The sequence below is a fragment of the Anopheles maculipalpis genome, chromosome 2RL (genome assembly GCF_943734695.1).
Source record: "Anopheles maculipalpis chromosome 2RL, idAnoMacuDA_375_x, whole genome shotgun sequence".
Lineage (NCBI taxonomy): Eukaryota > Metazoa > Arthropoda > Insecta > Diptera > Culicidae > Anopheles > Anopheles maculipalpis.
The window spans coordinates 32,956,206-32,968,207 of record NC_064871.1 but is presented as its reverse complement, the minus strand read 5'-3'; the positions used below and the strand labels follow the sequence as shown (position 1 = coordinate 32,968,207).

At 43.0% G+C, this 12,002-nt stretch overlaps 2 protein-coding genes across 2 annotated transcripts in view; both read left to right on the top strand.

Moving 5' to 3' along the window:
* Positions 1-12,002, top strand: part of LOC126557318 (serine/threonine-protein kinase Pink1, mitochondrial) — a 251,977-nt gene that overhangs the window by 208,529 nt on the left and 31,446 nt on the right. The gene's annotated exons all lie outside the window — the stretch shown is intronic.
* On the top strand, positions 7,420-9,195 carry LOC126557509 (organic cation transporter protein-like). Its single transcript, XM_050213305.1, has one exon. The coding sequence runs from the start codon at positions 7,420-7,422 to the stop codon at positions 9,193-9,195; it is 1,776 nt and encodes a 591-aa protein (XP_050069262.1).

Below are 12,002 nucleotides of genomic sequence, written 5' to 3'. Positions count from 1 at the left end.
TTCAGTAGTTACTGGGTGAGTACAAAGATTGTTTGTGTGTGTAACATAAATGATGGAAAATTTAGTTTAAGGGTAGAAAAGTTGTTGAAAATCATAAGAAAAGATCTTCACATCACACGTTACTCTGCATACTCCCCCAATCTAAGCTGTCTACAAAGGTAACACGCAAAAAGAGTTGTAGAATTCGTTGTGAGTGTATGTGCGTCTTTTTTTTTTTGGTAATGAGAAACACCCGGCTGGATCATATTTAGCAAGCTGATGGATTAGAAAAACCGAATAGAATCCAAATGCATCCAGAGTGAATCCAGCGAATGCATTTAATCGTTCACTTTGGAATGGTTAATTTTTCAAAAAAACAACGAAACGAAAAGCACACTTAAAAGGAAAAAAACGCAAAGAAGCAACGGGGAAAAAATCTGTCAAAAGCAAACGAAGTGCAGCAGCACCAAGCAGCTCAGCATGTGGCTCAAAGAAACGTAGCTAAAGAAGCATCTATCATTGTAGTGGTGTAAAGTGCGAAGAATATTCAACATCAGCAACCGTAACGTACTGGTGTGTGCGTAGTAACGACGTGTGCAGTACACCATCGCCAAAAGAAGTGGTGGTGAATGTGTTGTGTTTTTTCCTGTTGAGCTACATCGGTGTGCGTTTTCAACGGCGTGTGAAATGAGACATTGGTTTGTGTGCGTACTTGTGTGTGTGATATCGCTATAGCGCTCCGAAAGGGAAAAGTGTGAAGCAGACCGAAGAGCCAGCAAATAGTGAATTCATTCTCTTTCTTCATCCATTCGTGGTAGCCATCATCGTTGTCGTCGTCGTCGTCCGTGGTTTTGTCGTTTTGTGTTCCCTATCGTGGTCGCGATTTCGCGTTTCTCTAACAAATTCAATTCTCACAAAGATTCTGGTGTAATTGCGGAAATCCTTTTCCGTCGTCGTCGTCGTGGTGTGAAAACAGTGTGCGCCTCACAGAGTTACGGCAAATATCCCTCGATACTGTAGAAAACTGAGTGCTCCGACTTTTTCCTAGCCCTACTCCTCCCCCCATATCGGTGGAACGGGTGAAGAGCGGGGCGGTTTTAAAGGTACGTATGGGGGCACAGGAACATGGTCGTCGACCGTTTTCTTCTCGGAAGGTGCTGTTTTAGCGAGTTGAAATGATGGTGCGACGAAAACGAACGCATATTTGCGTAGACTACCACCGTCCGGAAGACGGCTTTCGTACTACGTTGCAATATCGACAGCAATAATGCAGCCAGCAGAAGAAAACGTTGCGCCAATGTGTTGTAGTCTGGCTTGTCATAATATTGTTAAAATATGCTCCAGACACGGACAAATGCGTGCGTTCCCGGAAGTCTCGTGATTCGTTCGTGATTCGAAGTGTGACAAGTCTTGGATAAGTTAAGAAAACGTGTGGTTATTGTATGCTTTACACACTAAAAAACCCCTTCTTGGTTGCGTGCTGTTTGGCCCGAAGCAGCAAGCTCCCTACACCAACACCAGCATTCTATCGTGATGATGGGGTCTTGCCAAATGAGTTTCTGCTAGAAGATAGTACGAGCCTGTTTTCTTGCTGTGTGTGGTTTCGCTAACTGCCACGTTCAGATTGAGCATGCATTCTTGGGTGCAGGAAAATGTACTTGCATTGGTTCCAGGATAACATAATCTATCAGCTGTAGAGCGCACAAACAGTGACCGTTTTCAATTCATTCCGCTCGCTAAACACATAACCTCAGATTTTTTGTCACACGACGATTGCGTTCGTAGTTTTTCTTTCCTTTTTCTCTCGTCTCTCATCATTGTTTCTTTCTTCTGTCATTTTAGGTGAGTCAAACGTCAAACTTACCGTCGTGCAGTTACGAAAGTTGTGTTTGCCGTTTTCACTATCAGAAGAACACTCTCGTTGGAACGAATTTTAATCCGGAGAAGAAAACGGATATGCCCTATGCCGGTTAGGTTGCTGCATTACCTAGAACACGATTTAACGAGTACTACTTAAATTTGCTTCTACGATTTCTCAAAGAAGGCATTTTTTGGTGTAAAAGCATACGTGTTGGACCCCACTTTCTTCCCGCGGACGTGGATGAAACTTTGACAAGTAGTGTGACGTCACAGCGGACCGTGATTTGAATCTGTGTAGTTTGAAACCCTTCGACGAAGGTCGTCGGATATATGTAATGCTTTACATATGAATGATTATTTCGTTGTGTTTAAGATGGGTGCATCTATGGTCGCTTCTTTGCATGCTGGCTCCCATATGTGTGGTTCCGGGCAGCAACGCCAATGATGGGTACGAATAGTCGGTATCATACACACCATCCCCTCATTCACAGCTTCATGGCTGTGTTTCCACCACTGGCGGCGTTCTATTTTTAACTAACTCTCGTGCCGTTAAGCTGCCCCAGATGTCAGAGAATGTAGTATAAAAGAATCTAGAATCGAATCGTGTGTGATGTAGGAAGCGGTCTGACTTAAGCTGCGTAAAAGGGAACGATGGCAGTATGTTATGATATTATAAGGAAACTAGTTGAATAGTAGTTTGATGAATGCTTATGGATCGTTGCTTGAAAAATCAACGCAATTGTGTGATACTGATGCCCTGGGATCATAAATGATCTTTAAAATTAACTGATCATTTCACTGGTAGCCGGATAGGATGCTAAAAGCTAATCTGGAATGAGGATTCAATCGGCATCAGTTGTAAGTTTTGATTATTTGAACTACCATGAACTTACAGTTGTGCTTAAATTTTTTTGATGGTAGATCCTTGATTATTAGTCATACACATTATCTATTATTATTTTGAATTTACCATATAGAAATTTATAAAAGTGTTGATCTGAAATTAGTGTAAATGAATCCTTAGCATAATGTTTTTTTGTCAGTATTTTTAAAGATAACGCTGCTGTAGTGTACATGATAGATAATGTGTATGATTTAGAAATATGTTTGCAATGAAAGATAACAGTTAATGAGATAATTATGTAGGGGCAGAACTTGATATTTAAACCAATTATTTTGTGCAGTATGCAGAATTGTTATTGAGCGTACTGTGTGTTACCCAAAATGGGTAGCCCAGCTGATTAGAGCAACTCAACCTGATGTTATAAACGCTGCTAAAGTGCTGCAGCAGTGTGCGTGAGAAGCGCTAAACGTCTTTCAAACGCATGGTCGTACCGCGTACAGGAGTTTCCGCGACCAAAGCAAAAACTTGGTTTTGACAGCTCAATGAACAATAACTAAAAAGCAATACTTGTCGAAAATTTTAGAGAATTTGTGTAGTGATACTACGGTATAATTCTATTAAGTCCGCTCTAAATTGTAAGTATAAGTATATTGCGTATATCTATGATGCGTTGTGTGTTGTGTGCAGTAAAGCAAAGCAAAATCATTGATGTTTACATTGTCGTTGTTAGTGGAAAAAGCATATTTTCGGTAACTACTGCGTGCTGGATAGCGTTGTACAGTTTATGACGAAACAGACAGCCCCGAGTCCACGTGTTTTTGGCGTAAAAATCGATACCTCATGTGCTATTATTTTGAATTTCAGCATCGAACGCGCGATAGGAGAACGCCTTTGATTTACGCACTACATCCGGAATCCGGAAGTACAATGAGCTTCGCTATATGTGATGGTTGCTGCTAATGCACTTTCCATTGAACCTACATATTACACAATTCAGTTTTCCTGTGTATAATCTATTAATACATCAGGGACTTAGTTATGAGAAGTAACTTTTTGTTGTTGTAAAGGTGCAATATATATTTGGTGCTGATAAAGACCGAATATGACTGATTGTTGTTTGAATTAGCTTCATAAGTTCGTATGCTCAGATAGGAACAATGTATGCCAGGGTCTTGTAACTGCAGTACCATACTGAACAGATCAAGATTTAAATATGTGTACGATCTATTAGCTCATTGGAAATTTTACATATAAAAGAAACATTGCAGGTGAACATGCACGCTCTAACTGTAGGCCATTTTTCGTTTCGTTACTTTTATTTCCTTTTTCAACGGTCGTCATTTATTGGTACTATAAACCGTTGGTGGTATAATGAAATCACATGTCTTGCAAGATAAGCATTCGTAAAATCTATCTTGTATCAACAATTTTGCATCGAAGGGGGCAGATAAAGTGCCAAAGTTAAAATAATGTAAAAATGTAAACAACAAGGAGCAAGATATTATTTACATTTTGTAAGTCAGTGATAAGCTGACGCGGTTTTCATTGTCGATAACTAACTTGTAGTTCGTTTACCTACTGCATATGCAACTGTATGTGCTTTCACGATGTATGCAACGCATGTTTGCCTTTTTGCCTTTCTTCCGACTTGTATATTCTGATAACAGATTTGTGTCACAAGGCATTGTGTAACATGAATCAGAATATTTTGAAGAACAAACAACCATATCAAACAAATGCTTAGTTTTATGTTGCAAGAAAAATAAGGCAAAGATTCTATGTTCCTTGTATGACTAAAGGTGTCGTTGCGAGAGAATGAGGAAAGAACGGTTTCAGAGGGAGAGGAAGAGAGCGCAAGAGTTATTCTCTTATGTAGGGTTCCTCGTTCGAACTCCAGGGATGCACGATTTAATTGAAAGTTTGGTTAAGAATTTAAATTTATTATTAAGGGTAACAAACCCAAACCCAACTACCATGTGAAGAACGTATGCATTTAAAAGTAAACTGATTTTTACAATATTCTATTCGATGACCCATAGTAGTAGGGAACCAACAGACCATTTTTTTCGTATGTACAGGCAAAGTTGTACAACATTATCAATTGATCTAGAGCAGCTGTGGCAACGATATTCGAATCCGATAGTCCGTTACCCGCGAGCAAAGCAGTTCATCGCTCAACTTAGTTAGGGATATCCTAGACATTATGGACCTTCAGTATGAAATTACCTTTCACATCTGAAATGATTACATTAGTACTAGTGAAAAATACCTTTTTGATGTAGAGAGCGCGTCGTTATTGTTGTCGGCAAACTCTCTATCGAAGGATTCTAAATTCGAGAATTATAAAAAATAAAACAATGGCCTAATTGTCAGATAATTGCCGAAGGAGTTTTTTTTCATTCTCTTAGCTAAAGGAAGATAGACTTTTCTTTAATAAGATACGATATGACAATTTTTGATACATTGATTGATAGAAATTGAAAATTACACATTGAATAGAGGAATATAATTTATTTCATATACGTCAAATGGCTCTTTCTTCCTCTTTGCTCAACGATCTTCTGAGTCACTCACGCCGGCCATCGAATGGTTTACTAGACTTACCGATAACAGCACGTAGTTGGATAGTTAGTCCTCACTGCGGAGGGACGGTCTGTAGGGGATTTGAAACCCCGTCCTGCCGTTTAAAGTCCGTCGCCTTCTCCACCGTGCCGCCCCCAAATAGTTTCAAATGTCAATTGATCATTTTTTGTATGAAAAGGTTTTTGTTATTTGCGTGGTAAATGCTTAGAATGTAGTTAGTATTATAGCGTCATTATCGGCAGTACCCACGTGGAATATGGAGATTGCTGTCCCCTGATGTGGAGGAATGGGAGAGAATCTATGAAGCGTTAGAAGCAAATCGATTGCGCAAATACTTACCACCATATGTCTACGTGTCTGTGTCTACCGTCCTCTATTTGGAAGTATTAGAAGTAATGGCAAACATTTACAACGCGTTTGAGCAATGCATCAAATTGCATATCGGATCTCTTTTTTAATTCCAAGCTTTCTATGGGCGGCAAACACTGCACAAAGACGGAAGTAGACATAACGCCAAAGAATAATGTCTTCTTCCTTATTCGCTCATTGTCTCTCGGTTTCTCTCTTTACGTGTGAAGTATGTACACATCAAGCATTAAAGAAAATCAACCCCTATGGCCAGTGACTGGTGCGGCGCACACACCGTCATTCGTTGCGTGTATTAGTGCGCGCTTTTTCACAACCGGATGATTATGGTGTGGATCCGCGCGCTCCGCGCACCTCCCTCCCCGTGGCCGGAGGGACAGCGGCACCGGGGTGAACCCGGGAAGGTATTCGAGATGTTAGTTGACGTTGCGCCACCCTTAACCGAAATTCTACACACTTGCTGTCTTTCTGTGTGTTTGTGTGCGTACGTTAGCAGTCGTGGCCGCTTCGAGCTCTCTCATTCGCTCTCGGATCACGGTTTTGCCATTCGCTAAAGGGAGCGCACACGCTCTCAACAGTGCGAGAGAAGATCTCCGGTGCGTGCGCTTGTAGCAGCAGAGGGCTGCCAGGCAGGGCTAGTCGCGAGTTTTCCGAGCCATTATAGTACCACGCGGCGAAACTACAGCAGGCAGAGGTATCGCTGTCCGGATACGATACGCGCGACGGATAGGCTCGTGTTCTGGTTCACGGGTCAGAGGCAGTTAGTTTTGTCTCTGACTGGCCGTTAGAAAACCGATAGTTGGTGGTGGTGGTGCGTTGTGCCTTCCCCGGTGTTGAGCGTTTCACGCCTCAGTCATCAATATCAGTGTTCAATTCGAGATAAGAAACTATGCGATGGTACGGTGCAGTGTGTAAGACTGTCTAGCAGCACATCAACACCACCCTGAACGCCATTTGTTCGAACGCCAAGAAAGGCGGCGATGCGACAGAAATAGAGAAATCCTAGCGGACTTGAAATTCTTGCGCTTGTGAGGAGTCGTGTCATCTACGTCATTCGCAGTGCGCGCACGAGACACGGTGGTCACCGAAGACACGTTTTCTGACCGATTCGTGTGCTGTACAGTGTTATCATCAGTAATCGCTACATGCCTCAAACGCCGCTGAGTTTGTGTAATTTGGAACGGCGACCTGTTCTCCGATATGAAATAGGAGGATCCATTTAGGCGATCCAGCGCGGCGCTGTATCCATTATTCCTACGTCGAAAGCGTCGAAGCGCGAGGAAGTGAAGAACTACGGAGAAGAAAAAGACTTTCACATGAATTCGCGAAAATCGTAACCGTTTGGAAGTGGCGTGATATGTTGTATACGGCGAATGTGGTGGTGGTAAAGGAAAGACACGCCTGAATGCATTTTCCTGACGAATGATATTGGCCGCACCATATGCCCTTTTGCTTACTTCGGTACCACCCCATTCGACAGGGGAAATTTGGCTAAAGAAGAAAATCACCTCATGTGCGTTGCCGGAAAAGAATTGTCAGACACGTCGTTGAAAATTGGTAGACCTGCATCTGCGCAGAAACAGTTACCGGTCAGCGAAGAGAGGAAAAATCACTGAAAAAAAACGCACCCTTAAAACGTGCTTCTGTCAGAGAGAGCGAGGAGAACATTGTTCCGGGTAAAGTAATAGAACCGACGCCAAATTTTGACATTCCCGTGACGATCAAAACAACGCACACACACGGTTTCGGTGGCGGCTACTCTTGGCTGGGTGCGAGAAGAGTAAAAAATGGCCTACGATGACATTTTGCCGTACCTCGGCGGATTCGGAACATATCAGTTGCGCACCTACGTGTTGCTATGTCTGCCGGCAATCTCCTGCGCATTCCACAAGTTGGCCGGTGTGTTTCTGCTTGCCGCACCGGATTACCGGTGCCGGTTGCCGTACGAGCTGGATAACGCTTCCTACCCGCTACCAACCGACCGGCTCACACTGGCCTACCCGATCGACACACTAACGGGCAAGTACTCAACGTGCAACTATCTCGATGCGAACTTTACCGACGATTACTGGGCCGGAGGAACGCCGGCCGCCGATGTCCGTGCCTGCCATCAGTGGGTTTACGATCGTAGCAAGTTCGAAAGTAGCACCGTCACGGAATGGGACATGGTGTGCGATCGGAGCTGGCTGCGTGCATCAGCCGACTCGCTTTTTATGGTGGGCGTAATGGTGGGTAGCATAGTGTTCGGGTACCTCTCGGACAAGTACGGCCGGAAGCCCATCTTCTTTGCGTCGCTAGTGCTGCAGGTGATCTTTGGCGTGCTGGCCGGTATTGCGCCCGAGTTTTTCACCTACACGCTGGCCCGGATGGTGGTCGGTGCAACTACGTCCGGTGTGTTCCTGGTAGCGTATGTGATCGCGATGGAAATGGTAGGACCAAGCGATCGTTTGTATGCCGGAGTCGTGTGCATGATGTTCTTCTCCGTCGGGTACATGCTGACGGCCGGCTTTGCGTACTTCATTCACGATTGGCGCATGCTGCAGATCGCCCTAACCGTACCCGGCATACTGTTCCTGTGCTACTGGCTATTTATTCCCGAATCTGCACGCTGGCTACTGTCGAATGGACGCCCAGCGGAAGCGATCACTCTCATCGAGAAGGTTGCCCGCTGCAATAAGGTTACGGTACCACCGGAAGCGCTGGAAAAATTGCGCGAGGAAGATAAAGCTCAACAGCTGGAGGAAACGAACGAACCGAAACCTTCGCTACTCGATATCTTCAAACATCCGAACCTGCGCCGGAAAGCGATGCTCATCTTTTTCGACTGGTTCGTCAACAGTCTCACGTACTACGGACTGTCCTGGAACACGAACAACCTTGGTGGAAATCCGTTGCTTAACTTTGTCATCAGCGGTGCGGTGGAAATTCCGGCTTACTCGTTCCTGCTGCTCACACTCAACCGCTGGGGCCGACGGACGATCCTGTGCGGGTGTATGATCTTCGCCGGCACAATGCTCCTGACGACGATGGTAGTTCCTGCCTCCCAGCAGTGGCTTATCGTCGTGCTGGCGATGTTGGGAAAGATGGCCATTACCTCGAGCTACGGTACCGTGTACGTATTTTCGGCCGAACAGTTCCCAACGGTCATCCGTAACGTGGCACTCGGTGCATCGTCCACTAGTGCGCGTGTTGGTGGCATACTGGCACCGTACTTCAATTTGCTCGGTGACTACTGGCAACCATTGCCGCTGCTCATCTTCGGTGCGCTGGCATTCGTTGGCGGTGTGCTGTCGCTGCTGCTGCCGGAAACGCACAACCAAAAGCTGCCGGAAACGATAGCGGATGGAGAAAACTTTGGCAAACAGAAGTCGGTACCGGGTGAAGAAGGTGCTGCTAGTGGTGGTGGTGGTAACATCGTCGGGAACAGCGATCGTGATGTGGAGCGTACGGCGGAAGAAATGCAAGTGCTGAGAAAACCGGAACCCCCCTTAACGGAAGGCGAAGAAGATATTGATTCGACTGCGTTGAAAGAGGGAGGAGACAATGCAAAGCAAAAGTATTGAGATAAATTTCTAGCAGGGAGTTATTTCGGAACTAGGTAGAGGAGGTATATGAAACTCTGATAGTATAGTAGCGGAAAAACTCGGCTTAAATGGCATAATTATCTTGAATATCGAAAACGAGCAAAAGAGAATACGACCCAGATACAGATTGGTGCGCATATTTGTAACAAGACAAGTTTGATAATAATATGACAAAAAAAGGAACGCTAGGCATAATACTCTCTTATCGACGAACAAAGACTTATGCCAGCGATGCATAAGCAGCGCATAGAGGGCATACGAGCATTGAGTTTAAACATGGAAAAAGATGCACAGCTTGACAGAGTGTAGTGAACGTGGTGAAGCAATTTATACAGAGCATCATCGAGTTCTCATGCTTGCTTTATGCCAAGCCATCATCATTTCACAATCGTACTTATTATCTCTACCCTTATTTTGCGGTGATCTTCGCGGAACACAGCAGGACTTCACTACATTCCATTACACAATACACACACGCACAAATGGTGTTGTGTTGCATCCTTTTCTTTAATCGTTCATAATTCATAATTAGGCTGAAAAGAGAGAAGAAGGATGTCAGTAATAACTCCTTTTTCGCTGGCAGGGAACATTTTTAAGTTGGAATGATGTTGTATGTTGGAGATTTGGCCAACGGAACGAAAAGAACGATCTTTGTTCGTTAATATTTTGTCCAATCACTTGTGGTGTCAGTTGAACTGCTGGAGGTCGTTCATTGAAGATTTTCTTCTGATACCGCGGTTTAGCATATTCTTTTTTTATGTATAAGCCAAATTGACATGAAAACCCTTAAAGTATCCCCGTGTACTTATAGAGAAATAAAAATATTAAAATGACGCAAAAGACAAGCAAATTTCGTCAGTCGCTCTCTCACTCATTTGACCTAGAGGAGGGAATATTTGTAGACAGCCGTTTGTAAGGTTTCAATGGCCCGAAATAGGGCTCCAGGCTTTTTTTATGTGTGTCAAATCCATAACATGCTGCTCGCATGGATATTGTAATTAAGTTAAGAATTTCCAAACTTCAACTAGGATTACCAAATGAACAGAACAAACATCTATCTTTAGAAGCTTTTTTTTTGTAGCAACACGAACCATTAATAGCATATTTAATTGATGAAAATAATCAGTTGAAAACGTTGAGAGCATTCGTCAATATAACAAGGGGATTACTTATCACCTCCCCGGGTTCTGCTTGTGATTGCAAGGTTGACATGCCCTTTATAAAGAGTCATTTGACCGATAATAGGGCATCCTACTCTCCTTCGCTTTCTCTGCAACACGAACACGGCAAGTTAAAATCAATTTCAATAGCAAACGCGTACGAGCTCATCCTCTTCTAATCGATTCTCAACTCACTTTCTATATACTTGAAACATAATTTCGGTTTAGATGGAACGAATCTGCTTGAAAATCACCGTCGTTGTCGGTCGTCCCTAAACACTTCAATAATGGAAAAACGATCACGTATGAATGCCGGGGAGCGCATTAAAATATACATATGTGTGCTGTACACGCAATCGAAAAGAGAAAAAAGTGTAATCATGTGGCCCATATATACACATATGTTTGCTCTTCTTAACGCTTGGTTGATCGGGTTTTTTGGTGAAGAAGAGAGACATTTTTTCACGTGACTAGCTCTGCTAGACGCACCACACATCCCTCCCATGCTGAGTCCGTTCCGTTGACATAATTCGAGAAAACTATTTTTGTACATCTCTGTGACTGACGAATGTGTGTGCATTTTTAACACCTTTGCGAGGCTGCCCAAAAAAGTGCACGATATTTTGGGTACTTTTTTGAATAACTTTCAGCAAGAAATTATTTACAGCCTTTATCGGTCCCATAAGTGGAGAGAAGGCCATTGGTCAACTAACAAGAATTCATTGTGCGACAAAGTAAGAACAAGCGGTGTTGAATTTGCCTTTTGTTTGCAATTGTTTACAGAGCAAGTATAAAGGTTTAGGTCCAATAACACAGTATAGGAAGATCATGTTACAAAGCTATTACAAAAGATTCTTTGTTGCATATAAACAAGGTTTTCCGAGCCTGGTAGTTCCGGATGATTGGAAAGATCGATGCGAACAAAACAGGGGACTCAAGTACTATAATTACAAAGGAAATTAGTATTCGGAACATTACACACTGAAATACGATAAAACATTCCACAGATAGTAAAGACACATTAATCATACTTTAGAATTAGGGTTTAAAGATAGTTGCTGCCGATAAAGTACGGAAGTATATATCTCGCTCAAAATTAAACTTGGGAAAGAGGAAGAGAAAAATAATAAATTCGCGCCTTTTTATTCGCTGTACATCGCGTGTAGCTGCATAAAAGTCTCACAAGTAGTAGACTTTATCGTGAAATCATTAAACGGTTTACCATTTGTTTAGCTGAAGCTGGTTGTTTGTGTTGTCCACTCAATCATGAACCGTAGTTGAATAATAGGGTTCGATAAGGAGCAGGCAAACTCATGATTTGATTTCGTATCAGACATTGGCAACAGAAGCAAAACCAACAGCTGCTGCATGTGAAACGATATCAAACACTTCACCCAGAACGGCTGTTACGGCTTAAATTATGCAGTAAAGTAAGTTTTGGAATTAAAATATAAGTAGTACGAAGGATAGTTTATAGGAATAGCAGTAACTGTGCTATTGATGTGTAAGTTAGGATTAGATCAGAAAAAGAAAAGCAAGAACAGTTTGTGTGTAATGTTTAGTTTTTACATGGCTTTTGGGAATAAACAAGAAATGTTGCTCTCAGTCATTACTGGCCTCTGCTAC